We start from the raw sequence: 23,605 nt of genomic DNA on the forward strand, positions 1-23,605 counted from the left end.
GGCTAAAGACCGCAGTGCATGAATCCAGCAAACCCTCGCTGCGCGTCCGGGTGTGCGCCAGTCCCTGTTCCGGGCGGGGGGCCCCGGGAGCGCCCAGCGCACGCCTCCCGCCCTCGGGGAGGTCCGTGCGGACAGAGCCCGCGGCCGCGGGAGCCGCACACCCGCCCCAAGGCGACACGCTCGTTCTCACGCCCGCGCCGGCTCGTCCCGCCTCGCGAGCCCTGCAGGCGTCCGGCCTCTCCCCGGCTCCGGTCGGCTTCAGCCGGGGGTGGGGAGCCCCGGGCCCTGGGGTGGGGGGAGCTCTGGGCCCGGGGCAGGGGGCCCGGACCCTGGCGGACCAGGTGGAGGAGGAGCGAGGCTCTTCCGCTCTGTAGCTTCGGAATCTCCGGAGCACGGATTTCAAACCGGGTGAACAAAATGTCGTTCGCCTCAGTCTCTTCGGATTGCCGAGGTTTGGGAATCTGCACAGTCTTAGTGTGGAAATCGTCGGCCTGTAGTTTATCAGTGATTGTCCCCATTCCCGAGGAAAAGGAACCGCGCCGCGTGTCTCTGTGGCGCAATCGGTTAGCGCGTTCGGCTGTTAACCGAAAGGTTGGTGGTTCGAGCCCACCCAGGGACGCTGTAGGTGTTTTATAACCTATCCTGGGTGCTTCCTCCAATTTGCTCATGTAAAGCCAGGTATCTCTCTTCCGTATGTGTTGTGAAGAAATTTAGTTCTGGGTTTGGACATGAGTGTTTTCCAGAAAATGTGGGTCTGTGTGTGCTGGGCTGAAATATTGTTTCTCTTGTGTTGCCTAAACTTCGTGAACCTCGATTTTTTTTTCATCTGTAACAAGAGGCTGATAACAGTGCCTTGCCTCCAGGATGTGCCTGGATTTAGCGAATTGCCAGTGAATAGTATTATCAGTAGAATCATGATTATATCATCGTCAATATACTCTGCGTTATTTTCAACAAGGCATTTCTTCCGAAGTTTGTAGCATTACTTAACTGCATGTTTTTGAAATTAAATTGGTTATATGATTTTATGATTACAAATAATGCTGTCACCATTTTTCTCGTGCACCTGTTATTTGCCACGTGTGCAAATATTTCTATAGAGTCCAGGAAATGCAGTTGCTGTATCATAGTGATTACAGTGTATGTTTTAAATTTAAGCAGTAAGCCCAATTTATACTCCAATTTATTTTTCCAACTCAATGAGAGAGTTATTCTCTTCATATTCCTGCTACCACAATACTCTATATCCTAATGAGGGGTCTTGAGTCAGCGGGAGGTATCTCTGCAGCTGCTCCTCAGCTAGACTTCCAAGATGTTTTGAGAGTCTACCCATAACTGTAACTGATTAGTTATGGTAACTGATTTCTCTGATTTCATAGGAAACTGGGTCCAGAGATAATGGGTCAGAGTGGCTCTTTGACAGCTTCGTGCCTAGCAGCTTATCCCAGGGCAGAAAAACTCCCTGGTTACAGACGTCTGCTCCTCCGGTGTTTTCTTTATAAATGTCAAGGATGAATTAGCATGCTACCTCTGTATTATTCCTTGACAGTTTTTTGTGGGTTTTTTTTTGTTGTTGTTGTTGTTTGTTTGTTTTTTTAGCTATTTCTGCAATATTTTCTCCACTTGAGAAACATCACTGGAGTCATTAGATTCCTGCACCTGACAACGCACCTGTGGGTCCTTAGATCACATTACCTTGGTTCTTTGGTTGATTCTCATCTTTGGTTGAATCTCAAGAGCAGGAATTGAGTTCTTTGTCTTTTTACACACTAAGTGTAGTTCTTGGACAAATCTTTTTTTCTCTCTCTCACTTGAGCATCCTCAAATATTTTCTCCACATTCAGTGGCACCAGTGTGAGATTCTGGTTTTAGCTTTATGAAATGAACACCTGGGAATGACCCCTGTTGGGTGGGGGTTGACAGTGATGTGTTAGGTGATAGATGACAGCCAGTTTAATTTATGAAATGTTTTTCCACTAAAAGAAACCATTTGCTACCTTCTCTGTTACTTATTTTTTACTTAAATTATCTTGCATTCATGATGGAGGCTGTCTTGAGTTTTGCCACATGTTTTAAAGTTAAAGGTTGCATTTTTTTTTTTTTTACCTGCATGTAGTGTTTCGCCCACATGAGAACTATAATTACAAAAAGATGACATGCCATCTGGGTACAAACCGTTGAGCTACATTTCTCCAAACAACATACAGACTCGTTAGTAACTGAAACTCTGGGCAACATATTCAAACCTGAAAGGATTAAAAATACAAACGTGTGCACAGGTGGTTCAGTGGTAGAATGCTCGCCTTCCAGACAGGAGACCTGGGTTTGATTCCTGGACCATGCACCCCCTCCCCTGCCCAAAAAATACAAACACAAGTTCTCCTATCCAATTAAGGGGCCTCTGCACACACTGATCATTACCAGCAGTACTGCCTGACTCTACGGGGCAGAAGACATCAACTTCAGACATCTCTCCGTCAGAGCATAACTGCAGCTTAGCTGGAGACGTTGCGTCTGGTCTTGAGGAGGTCGTGGCCCGAGACAGACCAGAGCTGGGCGGCCTCAGCGCTGCGAGAAGAAAAAGGCCAAGAATAAGGCAATTTGTGAATCTTTTTTTAATTGGCTTTTTTTCCCCCTGAGATTTCCGGTAGTTCCTGGTATTTGAGACTGCAGCATTGACAAGTTGCTCACTCCTTACCTACCTAATAGTAGACAAAATCCTACAAGCCCTGGGTGGGCCACGGTGGCTCAGCAGGCAGAATTCTCGCCTGCTGTGCTGGAGACCTGGGTTCGATTCCTGGTGCCTGCCCATGCCCAAAGGAAAAGGCATCCCACGGGCGTGGCATCTATAAATATCTGCAAATGTAGAGAACCTATAGCAACGGTGATCTCAATACACCACTGTGTCCCCTCTAAGAACTCTTAACTTTAATAAATTGCTCTACCTAAAGGGACTCTTAAAACAAAGAAAGCTGAATTTCTGGCATCCAAAAACCTGCTTTCTTATGATCTTGAAATTTCCAAATAATACAAGAATTTCAAGACTGTGTAAATCAGGCTAAAGAGAGGAGAGAAAAGGTTTTTGTGTCACTTCTATAAGGAAATTAAGTTAATAAAATGAGGGCTTCTGAACAACTAATAAGATAAGGATATATTTTAACAGTTTGTTTGAAGATTTCTGCCATGGCTCATTTTTCTTAAATTAGAACATATGATGATTCATAACTTCTGCTGACTTTGGTCTACATAACCAATGAAGTAGTTCAAGTTTTAGCTCTCCATAGATAAGCATGAATGTGTTACTTAGAACAATCCTAAATAGTGAAATTGTCCTTTACTACTTACCAGACCAGTTCCCCAAAAGCTATTTGTTCCGGTTTGCTAGCTGCCTGAATGCAATATACCAGAAATGAAATGGTTTTTTGAAAGGGGGAATTTAATAAGTTGATAGTTTACCATTCTAAGACTGAGGAAATGTCTCAATTGAAACAAGTCTATAAAAATGTCCAAATTAAGGCACCAACATGAAATTACCTTCACTCAAGAAAGGCCAATGATGTTCAGGGTTTCTCTCTCAGCTGGAAGAACACGTGGCGAAGTCTCTTAATTTTCTCTCCTGGCTTCTTGTATCATGAAGCTCCAGAGGAAGCATTTTCCTTCTTCATCTCCAAAAGTCGCTGGCTGGTGAACTCTGCTCTGTGGTTCTGTGGCTTTCTCGTGACTCTAAAAAGGGAGTCTCTCCAAAATGTTTCCTCTTTTAAAGAATTAGTGGGTGGAGTCACAACTCTGTGGAAGCTATCTGAACAAATATTTCCACTCACAATTGGGTGAGTCACATCTCCATGGGAACAATCAAAATGCTCCCAGCCAGCAATATTGCACAAGGATTAAAGGATGTGGCTTTTCTGGGGTCCACCACAGATTCAAGCCTGCACCCTATTTAATTTTGGTGTTGTTTTTTTTATAAGTAGGGACTTTAAAATTGGTCAATTAAAAAGTTCACCTGGTTAGCTAAGAATGACCAAACCGAATCTTGACGTCCTTATCTCCTAGTTAGGCCTGTGTAGACTAGAAAACTGGGTATGAAGTGGGTTCCAAATTTCTTATGATATTTATATTGATATCCTACTCTTCTTCTCTCTGATATCCAAATGTTTAAATGGGTACAGAGTCATTAACCTGTGGTGACATCCATTGATTGCTATACATCAAATAGAGACTGAGCTCTCATGGTCTCATTTGGTCTAGAAGGAGCAGAAATTTGGCAGGTTCAAACTTCTGAGGAGGAAAATGGTACAAATCTGGCTTAACTAACGTGGAGGTTCCAACAGAGGGATGCTGGCAGAGATCACCTGCTGTGTATGGTTTTCACCTAAACTCTCAATGCTATCCAGAAAACTCATACATTACTGAAATTGATTCCCCTGGACCCAGTTAACTTGCTCCAGTGCAGACTTATCAGACTGGCTTTTTATAGATTCCTGAAAATCAATTTATGAAAAAAAATAAGAGAAAGAAACATTATTCCATGATGGTATTTTTAAAAAAAATCCCTCTCACCTATTTTTAATATAATTTCTGGGGGAGGGGGGTTGTTTGAAGACCAATAGTTCTCCCTCCAAGATGAGAGTTAATAGTATTCTGTTAATTGTTTCTGAGTTATTCTTTGACACTCTCTATTAATCTGTATATTTACACACATAAAACACACATATTCACTTACATTTATAATGCCCATTGTTAACCTGTTCAGTGGAAATTTACCAGTTGAGTTTATATTCACATACTCTGGGCCCTCTAAAGGCGGATAGAAGAGCAGCAGAGCTGAGAGAGCAGAGTGTGGGAAGCTGGCAGCTCAGAACTAAAGAACAGAGAATTTCTCTGTGAGCCAATCTGCAAAAGAGAAGATGTTTCCCCGAGTGCTGGCCTTTGGGGCTGCTGGATTTTTAAAACCGTCCAGAGTCTCGCTGGTGCTCAGATCCCAAGTGCTGCTGAGAGAAAAGTTCTGATCCCAGCCTCAAACATTTAAAGCCAGTGGTAAACAAATCTACATAATTCAACAAAATCAAGACCCAATTCAAGGACACATTAGATTGACCCAGCCTTCCATACCAGAGGCCATATAGAAATATATAGAAAAATGGGTTTGCCCATACTTGGGTGTAAATAGTACTTACTTCTTTCTCTACTGCTCTTTTATATACACTATCTATAAAAGACAGTCTTAAAAATATTAAAAAATTACAAAAGACACAGTGAAGCAAAAAAGAAAGTGACATATAATCAAGAGAAAAAACACTGAATAAAGGAAACCCCGAGTTGATCTACATAGATATTGTACTATTAGACAGAGACTTGAAAGTAGTATAAGAAATATATTAAATGATCTAACAAAAAAATCTAAATTCTCCACATGTGGTCAGGTGGAGAATTTCTGTAGATATCTTTATTCTCTTTTTATGGTTTCCATATAAAAAGAAAAAATATATATTAGATATAAAATATTAGATACAGAAATAAAGAATATATTCAATGGTATTAATTATTTTGATAGATTAACAGATTTTAAATGTTTTACATTTCAGCTGGTTTCCCTGCCTTTTTATTTAATTCTGTTGTTTTATATTCTTGCCTTTAAACGTTCATTTTATTGAATTTGCATTCATATAAAATTCTTCTATAGCAAGAAGCATTCCCAAGGAAACAGTTTCTGTTCCTGAAATTATGATTTCTTGTGGATGGTTTCCTTACCTGTCTTTCACATGTATGTTTCTCTTTCTTTATCCCTCTTTTTTCTTGGTAGTACATTTGCATGGCTTATGCCATTTCTTTTCATCTTGTGAATGCTTAAGATACGCAACATTGTCCAGACATTATTTGCTCCAAAATAGTGTGTTTTGCAATAATTCTCATTTCTTTATACCTAGTTTTTCATAAAGGTCATACCAGAAGATTTAGCCCTGCTAATGTTTACAACAAAGCAGAAAATAGTAACTATTTTAAAACACTACCATGTGCCAAACACTGCACTAAACACTTTAAATTAATTTACAATTATTTATGGGAGGTTCTGAAATGTAGTTAGGAGAATGGGTTCTGGATCAAACTGTGCTTAAATACTGTGTACTTTCGGATAATAAACTAATTGATCTCTCTAAGCCTCAGTTTTCCAATCTCTAAAATGAGACTAATAATACCTAATCTCATGGGTGGGGGTAGTAAATGAAACAAAGCATGAAAAACACTTACAAAACACTTAGTGTTTGTCAAATGAATGAACAAATATATATTCTCCAAATAAAATTTTTAAACAGCACAATACATTTTCAGATTCAATTTGAATTACTTGATTCTAATTTGGGCAGAATTTATGAATCAATGCCTTTATTGTGTTATGTACGATTCCACTGCGGTTCTCCTGTGCAAAGAATGAAAGTTTGAAAGAGCCACAATTTCTAACTTGATATTCCTGAGAAATTGAAAGAAGGCATTTGCCATCTAGTGGAAAACTGTTAAATTTCACTGTCTCTTCAGAGTTCTGGCAAGTTCTTAAATTCAGTAAATTGCTCAATTCATTAAAAAAAAAAAACAGCAAAAAACAAAAAACACTGGCAAAGCTGACAGTAGTGATCCCGGGTTTTGCAAGGCAGCTGCGATGGATGCAAGACGGCAACGGCGGCCATGACTCTGGCACGAAGAAGAAGACATTTGCTGGTTAACAAGTGGCTGGGTATCTCCATTTAATACTCTTGTGAGAAAACAATGCACCAGGGAGACTATAATGAGTATAGACTTGAAGCCTCCAAATTGTTCCAGTGCCAGAGAAGCTCTGAAATCCAGAGATACCGGACTCTCCGAGAACGACAACCAATTTCATCGAAGCATCACTTAACCCTTAATAAGAATGCATATTTTCAACTTTGATATCCCTCAAGATTGAGAAGTAATTATCAAATGTAAAGGAAGAATTGTAACCAAGAAATCAGGATTTAAGGGGTGATTTTGATTAGTGAATGTTTATATGGATAGTCCTTTTTGCTTTCTGGTATATTGGAGTAGACAGAGGGAAATACCTGAAATCTCTAAATTGTAACCCAGCTGCCTTGATCTCTGATAATCATTGCATAGCCCTTATCTTCTGCCCCTGTGATTGTAAAAACCTTGTGACTCTGTTATTCAACATTTGAGTCTTGTAATCACTAACGACAGCCCCTAATGTTTAATAATGAGGGTCTTCGGTCTGCCCAGGGCTAACCTACCGCAACTCCAAAGTTATCTTGATGACCAAGACTGGATCTAACCAAAGTCGGCCCACCAGACATGTGCAGTAGCTTAGACTTTAACCTACAAGTCACCTATACCTCATTCCGCCATTTTCTTTCATACATTTTGTGACCAAGCATGGACTCAGTGTGCGCATGCTCAGTAATTAGATCCCCTCTAATCACATCATCTGGGGCCACTGCTCATTATCTTAAACCCTGCCCTTCTTTTTTCTAACAAAGCTATCACAATTACTGTAGTTCAGAGTGACAGATTTAGGACCACTAGACCATCTGCTCTCCTAGTAATAAACTCTTTCTCTCTTTGGAAAACAAAACTTCCAATTGATCTCTGGAAGCATGGCTATTTCTGGTACATCTAAGAGTTAGATGTGCTTGTTACAGCTACTAATTACTGTGGGTTCTAAAAGGGTATATTGAATGTTTCTAAGCTAGAGATATGATAAGACCGCATAGAAACAATTGTTCCTGCCAGGAGAGGCCCTATTGTGTTAAAATACCAAGTTCCCATCAGGAAACAATTCTACCAGGGTACATAATAATTAATGCACTAAGGCTATGACACCAGGCTACTTGGGGCATTTCTCAAGAATTCCAGGCAATCCTATAAGTCTTGCAGATCAATTCCATGGCTTTTGCTTAATAAATATTTTAGACCTTTGCCATAACCTTTGAGCGCCAAAGTCTTTCCCTTCCTCTCACTTTAAGTAGATGGTTTGAAATTGTTTCACAAATGATATAGCTAACTTTGGAAATAGATTATTTGACCACTAAAATTGAAAGTCTTTCTAGACTGGTATGTGTTCTTTCACCTATCTCATAAGTGGCAAGGCATTATCTTTAATCCTAGCTGTGATTTTCATGTATAAATCCATGTCTAATTCCATAATTTCCTGCAATGTCAGTAATTTCACATTATTATGAATAAATTATAGACTTATCTTTTTTAAAAAACCTGAAGGGAGTAATAATGTCTCTAAAATAATAGTGGGAGGCTTTAACACACTACTCTCTTCAACAGATAGAACATCTAAACAGGGGATCAATAAGGAAGCAGAGAATCTGAATAGCATGATAATTGAACAAGACCTAACAAACATATATAGAACACTGCGCCCCAAAACTGCAAGCTATACATTCTTCTCAAGTACCTGTGGATCACTCTCCAGGACAGATCACATGTTGGGTAACAAAACAAGTCTCAATAAATTTAAAAATATTGAAATTATGCAAAGCACTTTGTATGATCATAATGGAATGAAGCTGGAAATCAATAATAGATCGGTGAACTGGAAAATTCACAAATATATGGAGGTTAAACAACATGCTCTTTTTCTTTCTTTTTTTTTTTTTAACAACATGCTCGTAAACAAACATTGGATCGAAGAAAAATTGCAAGAGAAATCAGTAAAAATCTAGAGATGAATGAAAATGACAACACAACATATAAAAATTTATGGGATGCAGTGAAGGCTGAGAGGGAAATTTATAGCCCTAAATGCCATTATTAAAAAAGGAAGAAAGACCCAGAAAAGCCAAGTTCTTTAATCATCATTCAATATTGCTGGGATGGATCTAAAAAAAAGAGCCAATCTAAAAGACCTAATTACACACCTGGAGAAACCAGAGTAAGAATATGAAAGCAAAGACAGCAGAGAAATCTTAAAAACAATAACCCTCCCCCAAATTATGGAAAACAGTTAAAGGACTGAATTAACCAGGCAAGCTGAATTAAGAAAACACAGCTTCCAAAGCCAAGAAGAAGTTCTTGGCACCCTTGCTGGTTCCTTCCCCACTCAAAAAACAGGTGGAACCAGCTTGCACTCCCATTATGGGCCCCCAGCCCAGATGCAGAGAGAGAAGAGTGGCCCCCATGTGCACACTGGGGTGCACGCATTTCAGTGCCAATCTATCAAGTAGTAGCCTGAGAGACCGAGACAGGAATGAGTCTCAGTCTTGCCATCCCAGTTTGTCCTGGAGGCAGAGAAGCCCCTTGCAGGTAGCTGGGAAGGTGCGAGAAACAATTAAGCTGAAACAGCCTTGGAAACAGACTGCCTTCATTAGGTCACTCAAAAGACTACCCAGGAGGGAGAGGAGGTCAGTTCTGAAGGGAACTAAAAGGCATGAGGAAAATAATGAATGAACAATATGGGAATTTCTCCAGAGAAAAACTGGAGTTGAAGAACAGAAATACTGAAAGAAAAATTTCCTAGATGGTTTTAACAGCAGATTGGAGGTGGCAGAAGATTCAGTGAACTAGAAGACAAAACAGATGAAATGATTCAGGCTAGGAGCAGAAAGATTTAAAAAAAGGAATGAACAGAGTCTAAGAGGCTGCTGGGACACCAGCAAGCTTACCGACATACACATTATGGTAGTCCCAGAAGAAGAAAGAGAGAAAGAGGCAGAAGGAATATTCAAAGAAATAATGGCAGAAAACTTCACCAATTCAATGAAAGACATGATTGTGTACATTTAAGAATCCCAATGAACCCCAAATAGGATAAATTCTAAGAGACGCATGCCCAGGCACAGAGTAATCAAATTGTCCGGTGGATAGACATTTGCACACTGATGTTCATAGCAGCATTATTCGCAATCACCAGAAGATGGAAACAACCCAAGTGTCCATCAACAGATAAGTGGATAAACCAAATGTGGTATGTACGTCCAATGGAATATTATGCAGCAAGACAAAATGACATTGTGAAGCACATGGCAAGATGGATGAGCCTTGAGGACATAATTCTGAGTGAATAAGCCAGACACAAAAAGATAGATACTGTGTGATTCTGCTCTTATGACCATGGTAAAGGTAAAATCAGAGGCTTATAATACAAAATATGGGGGACCAAAAGATGCATGGAAACTAGCAATTGGGGAACGGTTAGCTAATGAGGTTGAACTTAATTGTGAGGGAATAGATAGAAGTGAAGATGTTCCACTAGTGGATCTAGAAGTAATATTACCATACTGAAGGTGAACATGATTGAAAGGGGTTGTATAGACCCATGTGTACCACTGATTAACACAACAAATATAAATAAATTCTTGCATGAACTACTACAAAGGTATGAATCTTATACAAAAAGTGTTCAAGTTTGGGGTGTAGGGGGAAACCTGCTATTACATGGGATATGTTTAACAGGAAAAGTCAACAATACTCCAGCAACACCATTATTTACTCCAGGGGTAAATAATGGAGGAGGACAAGAGTTACCAGGAGGTTTGGGTTTTCTGTTTGGTGAGGGTGTGTTTGTTGTTTATCTCTCTCTTGGGAACAATGAAACTATCTAAAACAGAGAGTGTTGATGGACTGTTAATTTTGGACATTATGCCTGATGCCTAATGAATGGAGGTGGCTGAAGGATGCACTGACTGAGAAGTAGATTGGGGAATGATGGTGTATACATATGATCCAATATTGTGCTGCTACAGAAAGGAACGAAGTTGTGAGGCTGCAACATTGTGAATGAACCTGTGGGACATCAGTTGAGGCAAAATAAGCCAGAAACAAAAGAGCAAATATTGTGTGGTCTCATTTAGAAAACACTTATAAGAAAACAGAGGTTTAAAGTGTAAGCTCTTACAGTAGTCACATTTAGTCTGGAGTGGTAATTGTTATTTCTGGGATTTGTGAATCTGTTCTATTTTATGTATAACCCAGTATTTAGAGATAAGGATGAAGCCAATCAGGTCAGGATTAAGGTAATTCTGAATACAGGGATAAAGAAGACATTTTCTAAATTTTAGGACTCCAGAAAGCCATGTTCTTTTAATCCAATCTGGTGGGGGCAGACCTATTCATTTTTGAACAGGACCTTTTGATTAGGTTGTTTACATGGAGTGTGACCTCGCCTATTCAAGGAGGGTCTTAATCAGCTCACTGGAGTCCTTTAAAAGAGCTGATACAGAGAGCTGAGAGAGTTCAGATGCTTGGGGAAGACAGAAGCTCAGAGAGGAGGCCACTAGAACCAGGAGCTGAAAGCAATGAAACGTGGACGCAAAGGGCCAGCAGACATCACCACGTGCCTTCCCTTGTGACTGGGAAACCCAGGACACAATTGGCTTTTCTTTAGTGAAGATATCCTCTTGTTAGTGCTTTAATTTGGACATTTCATGTCCTTTGAACTATAAATTTGTAACCCAATAATTCCCCTTTGTAAAAGCCCATCCATTTCTGGTATATTGCATTCTGGCAACTTTAGCAAACTAAAACAATCTCCTATAGGTAGCTTTGGAAAAAAGCCTGTCCATTGTGAAGACAAGACATATTTTTTTCTCCGTCCTTCCTTTCGGGAGGCAATAAGAGGGTTCTTCATGAGAAAATGCTCCAAGTGAAAGCTGGAATGCATCAGCCCTTAGAGAGGAAAGGACCAGATGACAGCGGAATGAATCAGCAGAAGACTCAGCCTGAGGAAAGAGGATTCCCCTTTGGATCCCACAGCGGGTAAGACTCTTCGTTCAGAAGCTTCCACTGTGAGGATTAAGTCCTTCCCTGCTGTCGTAGGAGCTCTCAAGGTCTGCATCTGGGTTCTGTGTCCTAACCGTGGGCTTTCTCTCACGGCCTTCCTGGAAATTATTTAGAGAAAAACATCGTATTTTTATTATTAACTACTTTATATTATTAGAAGTAAACTTGGTTTTATTCTACCTAGCATTACAGATATTAACCAAATATATTATCTTCATGGGTGCTTGGGCTGGAAATCTTCTAGTAAATGGATCTGTTTGAGAGAAGCATATAGGAATCTCCTGTTATCTCAGAAGTTTTACTGATGAATACTGAGCCATCCAGTGTCCTAGAAAGTAGATTCATACAGAGGCCCTTCCATCTCCATTCTATTCTCTGCAGAAGCTCATGCCCTGCAGAGATTTCTACAGTGACAGAGCTGATAAGTTCAGCTTTAAAATAAGCTTACAAAATTGTATGATAGTGATTATGATTTTGGCTAGTTTTATCAGTTTGTCTTTGATGTTTGTTTTCCTATAGATTTTTGGAGCCATTCAGATAATGTAGGGCTAATCTATTATACATTTACCTGTGAGCATCAGTTATTGAAATACTAAATCATTGCTAAATTCCCTATGGGTTGGGCAACAGCTTTGGAGGTCATTCAAATTCTACTTCATTTGCATTAAGTCCCTGCCCAATATATACCACTTAAATTTCATTGACTCAGAAAACCATGTTAAAGCTAGTATAACCTGAGAGTCTGCTAGTTTCATCCACACATTTCAGAACTAAGGACATTCCGTCCCAAAGACGTAAAGAGTCACTTGATCAAAGTTGCAAAATAGTCTTTTTTTTTTTTTTTGGTAAGTAGAAATAACATTAGAATCCTGGACTCACAATTCATAAAACCTACACTCACTTTGTCAAATACAGTTTAAAAGTTCATATTCTTCTGATCATTCTTTTTTTTTTTGTTAATTAACGGAAAAAAAAAGAAATTAACCCAACATTTAGAAATCATACCATTCTACATATGCAATCAGTAATTCTTATCATCACATAGATGCATGATCATCGTTTCTCAGTACATTTGCATCGGTTTAGAAGAACTAGCGACACACCAGACAAAGATATAGAATGTTAATATAGAGAAAAGAAATAAAAGTAATAATAATAGTAAAAAAAAACAAAAAACACAAACAAACAAAAAACAAAAACAAACAAAAACAAACAAACAAACAAACAAAACCTATAGCTCAGATGCAGTTTCATTCAGTGTTTTAACATGATTACTTTACAATTAGGTATTATTGTGCTGTCCATTTTTGAGTTTTTGTATCTAGTCCTGTTGCACAGTCTGTATCTCTTCAGCTCCAATTACCCATTATCTTACCCTGTTTCTACCTCCTGCTGGACTCTGTTACCAATGACATATTCCAAGTTTATTCTCGAATGTCCGTTCACATCAGTGGGACCATACAGTATTTGTCCTTTAGTTTTTGGCTAGACTCACTCAGCATAATGTTCTCTAGGTCCATCCATGTTATTACATGCTTCATAAGTTTATCCTGTCTTAAAGCTGCATAATATTCCATCGTATGTATATACCACAGTTTGTTTAGTCACTCTTCTGTTGATGGACATTTTGGCTGTTTCCATCTCTTTGCAATTGTAAATAATGCTGCTATAAACATTGGTGTGCAAATGTCCGTTTGTGTCTTTGCCCTTAAGTCCTTTGAGTAGATACCCAGCAATGGTATTGCTGGGTCGTATGGCAATTCTATATTCAGCTTTTTGAGGAACCGCCAAACTGCCTTCCACAGTGGTTGCACCATTTGACATTCCCACCAACAGTGGATAAGTGTGCCTCTCTTCTGATCATTCTTAATGCAAGTCCCTTTACCCTGAATCATGACAAAATTTCTTATTTGGCTTAAGCTTTTAATAATAACCTCTGCTTTCTGTAATACTATTTAAGGCATCTTGGGCACAAATAAGGGTGTTCCTTTGGTCCCACATTAGATCCACAATTTAACTATCATTGTCGAACTCTGGTTTATTGAACCTTCTTTCCACCCTTCAGGATCATTGATGATATGAGAGACAAAATGCATAACTCCACCTCCCAAGAACATTTTCTTTCTACATACCATGTTAAGAAAACAGTTGGGTTTCTTTCTAAACATGAACGCATAATATTGATCATACTTTTCCTAACTATACATATGTCCCTTTCTCTCCCTCCTACCCAATTTTAGTAAATCCCCACCATGTCTTTCCCATTGGTGAACTCTGTTCTAAATAATCTGTCCCATCGAAGGTCTTAAAGTGAATTTTTCCTTGATGCCACACAAGACCCATTAGTAGCTCAATTCCAAGAGTGCAACATCCTGAGAGCCCCAATCTAGGGGCACAGCCAGCTGCTGATTCCTCAGTTTGTGACATGCTGATTTCCTTGGCTTTCACTACCTCTGCGCTTGCATGCAAAGCAATGGGGGAAATTTACGTAAAATGTATTTTCCCTTCCTCAAAGTTTTTAACAAGTGCCCTGTGTGATTGTGACACAGGTGATCCTTAGGTCTGTAGATAATATACCCAGGAATGGGGAGGAGTGATATGTTTTCATCAAATTCTGACCAAAACTAATTATACATATTACATATTTCTATTAATTTAGTGTCACAATTTCCATTTTATCAATAAGGAGACTGTTGTACAGTTAATAAGTGGTGAATCTGATGTTTATATCCCGGGCTTTTCCCTAAAGCTGTGTTTTATTGATTTAACTTAGCTCCAGGAAAGGGTTTAGTGAGGAAGACATTAAAATTAATTGTTTTTAGTAAAATTATTTTTTAACAAGTATTGATTGTTTTATGTACAGGAACTTACGTAGGTGCTTAAAATAAACCAGACAAACAAAGTCTCTGCTCTCATAGAGGTTATCTTCTCACACTGATGCCAGATAGTATACAAAAAATAACCTAAATGCATGCTGTCATTGTGATGTGTTAAGCATTACTTGCAAAACTGGCTGGGAATAGATTATAAATCTATGAATTCACAAAAACAAATGTGTTCCAGGAAAGAAACTTGTCTTAAAAGTGGTATTAGCTTCAGAAAGCCCTCAAAGTCAGAACAAGAGGATGCATGACACGAAGAGAACACTAAATTGTTGCAGGATTTGAGCCACATTGTTCATCATAACCCTTCTACCAACCAACTGTGGGAGCTCCAAATAAGAAATAAAAGTTCTTCCTGAGCTTCCATGGCCTCATCTGTAAAATAAGATGAGATCCTTTTCTGGATTAGTATTTTCTGCATCTACGATGGATTGATGAATGCTGAACCATCCAGTGCCTAAGGAAGTAGATTCATACAGAGGTCTTACCTTAGTAACTGCAGCCCAGATGAGGACTTGATCCCTGGTTTATGTGTGTTCTTTCAAGGAACACTGTGCTAATCTTATATTCTAAGATTGAAGAGCTCAAAGGGTAAATGAGAGAAGGAGCATCTTCTGAGTTAGACAAAAGAAAATAACAAGGATAAGGATGAGGTGAAGCAGGGGCCTGGGTAGCCAAAGTTGGTGTGAATGAGAACAGCCTTCAGTCTGAATTCAATCTCTCTCTCTCTCTCTCTTTCTACCCCCTCCCCCTTTTGTTAGCTTCTGGCATTCAAGAACATCTTTGATAACACTATCTTGAAACAAGTTTATGGATAATGCACCTCAGTGTCTACTCCCAGAATCAAACACATGAAAATATCAAAATGTCAAGAGTGCAACATAAGATTGCAAGGGAAGCAAAGAAACAAGAATCCAGACTTTGGACATACTAGATAAAAACTTTGGAAAAACTGTCTTAAATATGTTCAAGGAAAGTAATAGATGAACGAAAAGAGAATTCCTATAGAGATAGAAAACATAAAAAGGAGTCAAACAGAAATACTGGAGCTGAAGAACACAATGACTGAAATGAATTCCCTAGAGGAGTTCAACAGCAGATTGGAGCTGAAAGAAGAAGAAAAAGAGTGGGCTTGAATATAAGATAATTGAAATTATTCAGTCTGAGAAGTAGAAAGGAAAAAGAATGAAGAAAATTGAACAGAGCCAAAGAAATCTTGGGACACTATCAAGCATACCAATATATGTATTATGGGAGTCCCAAGAGGAGAAAAAAGAGAGAAAAGAGAGAAGAAAGACTATCTGAAAAAATAATGGCTTCCCCCAAATAACAAAAGATGGGAATATACACATTCAAGAAGCTCAATGTACTCCTAACAGGATAAACTCAAAGAAACCCACATCTAGAGACATGATAATATAACTACTGCCAAAGACAAAGAGAGAATCCAGAAACGTACAAGGAAGCCTCAATAAGATTAAGTGCCAATTTCTTATAAGAAACTAGGGAGGTAAGAAAGCAGTAGGATGACATATTTTAAGTGGTGAAAGCAAAAATTGCCAACTAAGAATTCTGTATCCAGCAAAACTGTCTTTTAAAAATTGAGGGATAGATTAAGATATTCCTAGATAAGCAAAAGCTGATGGTGTTTGTCACACTGGACCAGAAATTGACAAGAAATTCTAAAGGGAGTTCTTCATATTGAAAAAAAAAAAAGAACATTAGACAGTAGCTTAAAACCACATGAAGAATTAAAAATCTCCAGTAAAGGTAATTTTATGAGTGATGGGAAGCAACTACTGCACAACCTTCTAACTTTTCCCAGGCTTGCTTAATCAAAACCCTGGGCCCAGAATATTCCATAATCTGGAGGGTGGGCATCGATCCTAAGGCTTCATCTAGATTCGTCTTCCATATTGGAGTGACCTTGATCTAGAATCTTTCCCCATTCTGGATACACAGTAAACTTAGAGGTATCATTTAAGTATGTGCATTATTTGTCACCTGGCCAACTCCACTAACATATCTGTTCCTGGCAAGAAGGGAACAGGTTATTCCCCACTGTGACATGAGAGGGGTGTATAAAGTCTGTTGCCCTGTGTTTGCTGTCAAGAGGGACCTGCTGGTCATGGAAAACTGATGCCCATTACTGAAGCCAAACTCGCTCTATCTCACTATGTGAGTATTGTTCCAAGTAGTGCTTGTGTATGTTACATCTTCTTTGGTGACGGCAATACCATGGTATCATGGAGCATGAAGAAGTGTCTGGGGTGGGCCAGGGTGGCTCAGCAGGCAGAGTTCCTGCCTGCCATGCCGGACACCCGGGTTGGATTCCCGGTGCCTGCCCATGCGAAAAAAAAAAAAAAAGTGTCTGGACGCCTGCTTCTGGTGAGCTGCCATTCCCCTGGAGATCTCTGCCATTCTCCACGTGGCAGGCCTCCTGTCCTCGTGGTAGCCCAGAGCCTTGACTTGAAGTGAGTAAATATAACCAGTAGTATTGTAGTTTTGGTTTGTAACTCCACTTTCTGCTTCTTACAAGATCTAAAATGCAAATGCATGAAATGTAATGATAAATCAATGCTTCAGACACATAATGTATAAAGAGAGAGTTTTTGACAAGAACACCATATACCATAAAGTGGTGGTAAGTGGCAGAGAGGAATAGGAACATAATTTATATATGCTATTAAAGTTAGATAGCATCCAATGAAATAGATATAGGATGCTAAATTTAAGCACATGGTAGCCTCAAGAAATTTGAAAAATATGCACAGAAGACTACGAAAGGGATTCTAAAAGGTTCACTGCAAAGATCAACTAAATATAAAAGTAGGCAATAATGGAAGAATTGAAGGACAAAAAAAGGTGTGACTTACAGAAACCAAATAGCAAAGTAGCGCAAGAAAGTCCTGCATTACAGTAGTTATTTAAAATGTATTATTGATAATGGCCATTCTGGTGGGTGTGAGATGATATCTCATTGTGGTTTTGATTTGCATTTCTCTAACAGCCAGGGTAGTTGAGCAGCTCTTCATGTGCCTTTTGCCCATTTGTATTTCCTCTTCTGAGAAGTGTCTTTTGCCCATTTTGTAATTGGGTTTTCTGTCTTTTGTTATTGAGTTGAACAATCTCTTTATAAATTCTGGATACTAGACCTTTATCTGATATATCATTTCCAAATATTGTCTCCCATTGTGTAGGCTGTCTTTTTACTTTCTTGACGAAGTTCTTTGATCCGCAAAAGTGTTTAATTTTGAGGAGTTCCCATTTATTTATTTATTTATTTATTCATTCATTCATTCATTCATTCAATGCCCTAGTTCCTTTAAATGTGAATGGATTAAACGCTCCAGTCAAAAGGCAGAGACTGGCAGAATGGTTAAGAAAGCATGAGCCAACATATGCTGTTTACAAGAGATTCACCTTAAACCTAAAAATTCAAGCAGACTGAAAGTGAAAGGATGTAAAAAAAAAAAACAAAAAAAAAACTATTTCATGAAATAATAACCAAAAGGGAGCAGGATGGCTTTATTAATATCAGACAAAATGAATGTTAAGTAAAAAAAAACTTAAAAGGAACAAAGAAAGACACTATATTGATAAAAATGTCAATTCATCAAGAAGATATAATGCTTATAAACATATATGCACCTGACAAAAGAGTCCCAAAACATATGAAGTAAATATTGAAAGATTTGAAGGGGAAAACAGAAGTTTCTACATTAACAGTAGGAGACTTCAATATGCAACTTTCAGTAATGGATAGAATATCTAGATGGAAGATCATAAGAAAATAGAGGACTTAAATAATACTATGAATCAACTAGACTAAGCAGAATATATCATGTGGAAGAAAAATTAATTCGTTGTGCATCAAAATTTATATTCACATCTTTCAGCCATGGACCTGCTGTTCAAAGGGTTCCTGAGAGCACAAATATATAAAACATATTTCTTGAATGATGGGAGAATAGGATCTGGAGCCCCCATTTCCCCTATTTTCAGTTTTTCATGTCCTGACAACTCATATGATGCTCTAAAGAATATAATTTGAAAAACATATTCTAGACAACCACTTAGTGGTGACAGCATAGTGAGTTTTCAAGAATTAGATTGCAGTTGGCAGATGATTAAAAGTAACAAATAGCCTTAGAATTATGCTATTTTAGAGAAGTGAGTGCCTAGTATGCTTCCCTGCTGTACTGGCTCTGTGAAAGGTGTGCAAATACCCTCACAGAGCATAGAGTCAAATTGGACAAAATTTATAAAGTTTATTCAGAGGATAATTTATTCTTATTTATTGATATTTCTTTTTTCTTAACATTTTTATTGATAAGCAACATACAAACACAAGCATTCCTAACATACAAACATTCCATATGTGGTGTACAATCAGTGGCTCACAATATCATCACATAGTTGTATATTCATCACCATGATCATTTGTTAGAACATTTGCATCACTCCAGAAAAAGAAATAAAAAGACAGCATAATTTATTCTTAATTCATTTTTAGTTCATTTAATTGCAGCACAATTCTGTCTTCCTGACCCTTTGATTGATTTTCTTTTCAATGTTCCAATTAATGTATGGCTTTTTTTTAGTATATGTAAATGGGTTATAGACTGAAGAGAGGAATTAGGAGACAACTTGTAAAGACAATTTAGAGAAGAAAATCTGGATCCATTTTTAGAAGTATAGAGCAGGAGAATGACAACCTTAGAAAGGTTCTTTCACTTAGAGGAAGTCTCTGTTTTCTTCCTTCATTTTCTTTATCACGTTCAAGCCAGTAAACATGTGTTAGAATTCAGCATGGAGGCTCCTTTGGTGCTACACTCAAAATACCTTCTGCTAAAGAGCCATTAATTTATCATTTACCCCTTTCTACTTTGCTTCTTCCTCTTCATGTTTTCTTTAGGAAATACTGCTCCTTGATTCAGGATCAAGCTCGAGAGTTGACCCATCTAAGGCAGCAGATGAGGACTGGGAGAGTTGTCTCTTCCCTTCTCATTCAGCATGTCAGTAATGCAGTGAAGATCTTTGAGGGTATACTCAGCAGCAATAACATTGACCACTCCATTGAACAGCACTTCCGTGAGCAGTTGGCCAAGGGAAGCCAGCTGGCAGAGAGCCTTGCCAGCAAACTCAGCACTGGTAAGTTGGCCACAGGGTCAGGAAGACCTTCAGTTCCTTCCAAGACCCCAGTATCACATAAGACCATCCCCATCCATGAGTGTCTTTTCAGCTTGGTGTTCCACTTTGCATTCACTTCCTTGGTGCCCTATCAGGGGCAGGGTGGGCTGGCGAGGAGCTCCAAGGAGAAACAGACGTGTTGGGGATACCATGCTGATCACCGGCTAGTCCATCTTTCATGCCATTAGGGGAGGAGGCAACTCTGGCAAGAGGGTATTTACCGGAAACTAATGACCAGAAAGAGGGGATGGAATAGGAAAAGCTTGTTCTTGTAAAAAGAACCTTGCACTAGAAAACCAGAGTCCTTTGTTCTAGATTGAACGTGGGCCTTACTAGGCCTGGATGGGTGAATAGTCCTTTTGATGATGTTTCCTCACCTATAAAATTGGGTCAAATAATACCAGTTCCTGAAAGTTGCATGGTTGTTCTCAGGATCAAGTAATAATATTCATTAATACACTTCAAAAAAATGATAGATATTGCTGATTTTGGTATGGTTTGAGCACTGTGTATATTAATACCTGTTAGTAGGAATGTGAGTTATTTCAGGAGCCTTTTACATAGAATTTTCCATGAGGGCTCAGGAAAGCACAACATAAGATCAGATTTGGAGTCAGTGTGCTTTTCCTGATGGCAGAGGCAGAAGTGGGCAGGGATATCTGTCAATCCCTCAGAGCCAGGATAGGTTTCTGCATGAGAGCTGGGATGGGTCTTGGAGCCAGCCTGACCGTAGGACTCGGAGGCTCTGGGTGGAGTCCAGAGTTGGCCGAGAAAATATCCCACTATCTATGAGGGATGAAAGATATTTTTAGCTCTTTGCTATGATTCAGGACAGAGAAAGTGGGGACGATGATCTTTCTGGTGGGCTCAGGAAAGCCTTCTGTGCACCTGAGAACTCCTGGGAAAATTGAGAGTACCCTGAACCCCAGCATCAAGTAATCACGTCTCTGATCTGAGATAGAACTCAGTGTTTGTTTGTAATCTGTAAAATACCACTTGTTTAAACCATGGCTGGTCCTGTCTGAATCTGGTTTTCAGATGACTATACAAATAAGAAGAATCAAGCAGGGCAGATGCCGCTGACCCTCAGGTAAATTCAAATTTTAAAGAGGTGTGAAAGATATTACCTGACAAAGGATCCAGAAGCAAGCAAAGGCCAGGAGATCAAAGGATAAGGAGCGCATCTACTCAGTAAAAAAAAAAAAAAAATTTAAGCTTATTATTTATTCACCAAACAAAATGTACCCTTAATAACAAAGTAGTCTCATTTCTTATTTTTGTAATATTTATCATTCTTTTGGTTCTAATTTTTGCTTTAATTCATCAGTTTAGTAATATAGACCTTCCCTAACCTCAGTGTGAACTATCCAGGTCTTAGGAGACTTCTGAAGCCCTAGTGTTCATCTCTGCTTTCTCCTGGTTGTTTAAGGAACAGAGTGAGATGTGTATATCTGGTTTCTTCAAGGGTAGCCTGAGGAGTGCCAGCAGATGTTAAATAGCTACTAATTTTCCTTGCAAAGAAGAAAAGACTTACATTGTAGCACTGTTCTTAGGGAAAGAGGCCTAGAAACTGCAAGACTTCTGGGAGGCTGCACTGCCTCGGGAACCAGTTTTAAATAGGCCACTGCAAATACTATTTAATGGATTATGTTCACAAAATGAGTCAAATTCTCACGATTCTCTGGGTGTCCTGTGAATCGTGAGTGTTATTTACAGAGCCCAGTGGGTCTCCTCTCTTCCTCAGGATGTTTGTGGCCAAGGCACTAAACAACCATCACTCTCCCTCCTGGCCCTCCCCACCCACACCCCGACTCCCTACTCTCCAACACGAGTAGATCGTTTGGCTTCTTCTCTGAAGGAATTGTCTCCTTGGCTTTCGGGGGCCTTTTCTGTGGCATTTAGGTGACCTTTATTTTTCCTTCTGTCCTTTCTCCATCAATATCTTAAGGGAGGTACATAAGAAGGATAACGCGACTGAGGCCCCAGAAACCAGGCAGGATGCTGGGTCCCAGACGCAGCCCCACATCCACACCAGCAGCACCTCCTCCCTGTTGGCTGAGCAGGAAGTGCACCCTGCCGTGGGTGTCACTGGTGAGTACCTACGTGGCCTCCAGTTCCCGGTTCCCCACGCCGCTGTCTAGGCTTGGAGGAGGTGTCCTTGCATCCAGGCCCTGGGGGTCTGCCATGACGTACCTGGCTGAACACAGCTTGGGCGCTCAGGTAGCTTTATTCCCTATTCTTGTCCCCCATTCATTGGTCACCAGACCCACGCTAGGCACAAACAGGATGTTGGACCAGGGCTGCTGGACGGTGGCCCAAGTAGGCGGTAGGGGAGGGTGGGGAAGGGGCCAAATGCCCCCTCGTCACTACAGCACAATCACATGCTCTTTCAGACCAAAGGTGCACCTTGGCTAACGTGATTCTGGTCCTGGAATCGCTGGGTAAACAAGCACTGTTCCTATTTCCTGATCACCACGAAATATTCTTTATTATTTGTGGGTTTGCAGATTCCCGAAATTCTGCAAATTTTCTGTAATATCCTCTAAATCATCAGCCACTTGGCATGACTTAAGGTTGAAGCCAAATCCATCACGAGCCTCCCCAGCTGCCCCTCCCCAGAATTCCCCAAGGAGCTCCCTTGAAGTAACAGCCTTGAGGGGTTGGGGAGAAGGAGAGAAGCTGAAAATAAAACCTTCATTTTTCTCTGCTTAGCTTTTTCTATAATTTCTTCCTGAGGAAAGGGTTTGCATTTTTAGGCAACTGTATGAGTCAAATCCTGGAGAGGACAACATCACGAAACCATTCTCAGTACCTAGCTATATTTGATTCTTTTCTTTTCTTTTCTTTTTTCTGAACTGCCTATTTTAGATAATGAATGAGCCATAAAGGGTTTGGCCAGATACTATTCCTGTTTGTTATTTCACCCTGCAGAGCAAAGCAGCAAAATGTCTTCCCCAGGATTACAGCAACCAAGGACAGACAGGAAATTCTCATTTATTGAGCACCCACTATACTTACTGACCAGTATGCATATGCTTCTTCATTTAATCAGCACAGTGAACCTCACAAATAGATATGGCTTCCAGATTTTACAGTTGAGGAGCTGAGGCTCAGCAAAATCAGAGAATTTACCAAGAACAGCCCAACTTAGGGCACATTCATTCCAAGGCTGCATTCACTCCACTGCATCTGGAGCAAGCAGGGACCAGGCAGGGAGAGTGCTCACTCCTTGTCAGCATCTCTTTTTCTAGGTTTCTGGAGCCAGTATTTTCCTCATCCTACTCTGCAAATGAGGCAAGACCCTGTGCATATCACACTTCTATCTTAGATTTTATAAGGGTATGGGCTGCCCTTGATATGTTCCTGAGCTGTCCCAAGGATCCAATAGGAGTTTTACTTGTATCCTTGAACTCGGTTTTCAGGAGGCATTTAGTTCAATCCAGAGCTGCCCTGAGGGACAGGGCAGCTGTCCCTCACCTGCACTTCCCCTCACCTGCACTTCCCCTCACCTGCACTTCCTGTCGCCACTTGCAGGGAAGTGTGGCCTCTGGAGTGGTGCCCCAATAAGCACAGGACTTATTTTCTGCTACCTCTATCCCGCCGGCGGGAGACGTCAGCCCTTCTTATCCTGTCTGAAGTCACTGACCCCTTAGAGAGGCAATTGCTTATCACCACTCCTTTGTGTGTTTTTTTGTTGTTGTTTTGCTTTTCAAGTCAAAATTTCTAGGGCAGTCAATAAATGTGGTGCTAGCATGGCAGCTGCTCTGTGAGAC

General features: G+C 39.8%; 1 protein-coding gene, 1 long non-coding RNA gene and 1 other non-coding gene across 7 annotated transcripts in view; 2 read left to right on the plus strand and 1 right to left on the minus strand.

Annotated features, from left to right (window-relative positions):
- The first annotated feature begins 274 nt into the window (after nt 1-274).
- Nucleotides 275-23,605, plus strand: part of LOC143679852 (myomegalin-like) — a 28,131-nt gene continuing 4,800 nt past the window's right edge. For 3 of the 5 annotated variants that reach the window (XM_077156202.1, XM_077156205.1, XM_077156204.1), the window contains exons 1-5: nt 275-678; nt 11,515-11,733; nt 19,558-19,793; nt 20,871-20,922; nt 21,781-21,923. In XM_077156202.1, coding sequence (XP_077012317.1) covers nt 11,612-11,733; nt 19,558-19,793; nt 20,871-20,922; nt 21,781-21,923 — 553 coding nt within the window. In that variant the 5' untranslated portion in view covers nt 275-678; nt 11,515-11,611. The remainder of the gene's footprint in view (nt 679-11,514; nt 11,734-19,557; nt 19,794-20,870; nt 20,923-21,780; nt 21,924-23,605) is intronic. The other 2 variants (XM_077156203.1, XR_013173969.1) reach the window with 2 other exon arrangements.
- Nucleotides 546-619, plus strand: TRNAN-GUU (transfer RNA asparagine (anticodon GUU)). Its single transcript has one exon. It is a non-coding gene; the product is annotated as a tRNA-Asn (tRNA).
- LOC143679853 (uncharacterized) lies at nt 2,163-3,725 on the minus strand. Its single transcript, XR_013173970.1, has 2 exons — nt 3,535-3,725; nt 2,163-2,568 (listed from the first exon to the last, which is right to left on the minus strand). It is a non-coding gene; the product is annotated as an uncharacterized LOC143679853 (long non-coding RNA).

The sequence above is a fragment of the Tamandua tetradactyla genome, chromosome 4 (genome assembly GCF_023851605.1).
Source record: "Tamandua tetradactyla isolate mTamTet1 chromosome 4, mTamTet1.pri, whole genome shotgun sequence".
In the NCBI taxonomy this organism is placed as follows: Eukaryota; Metazoa; Chordata; class Mammalia; order Pilosa; family Myrmecophagidae; genus Tamandua; species Tamandua tetradactyla.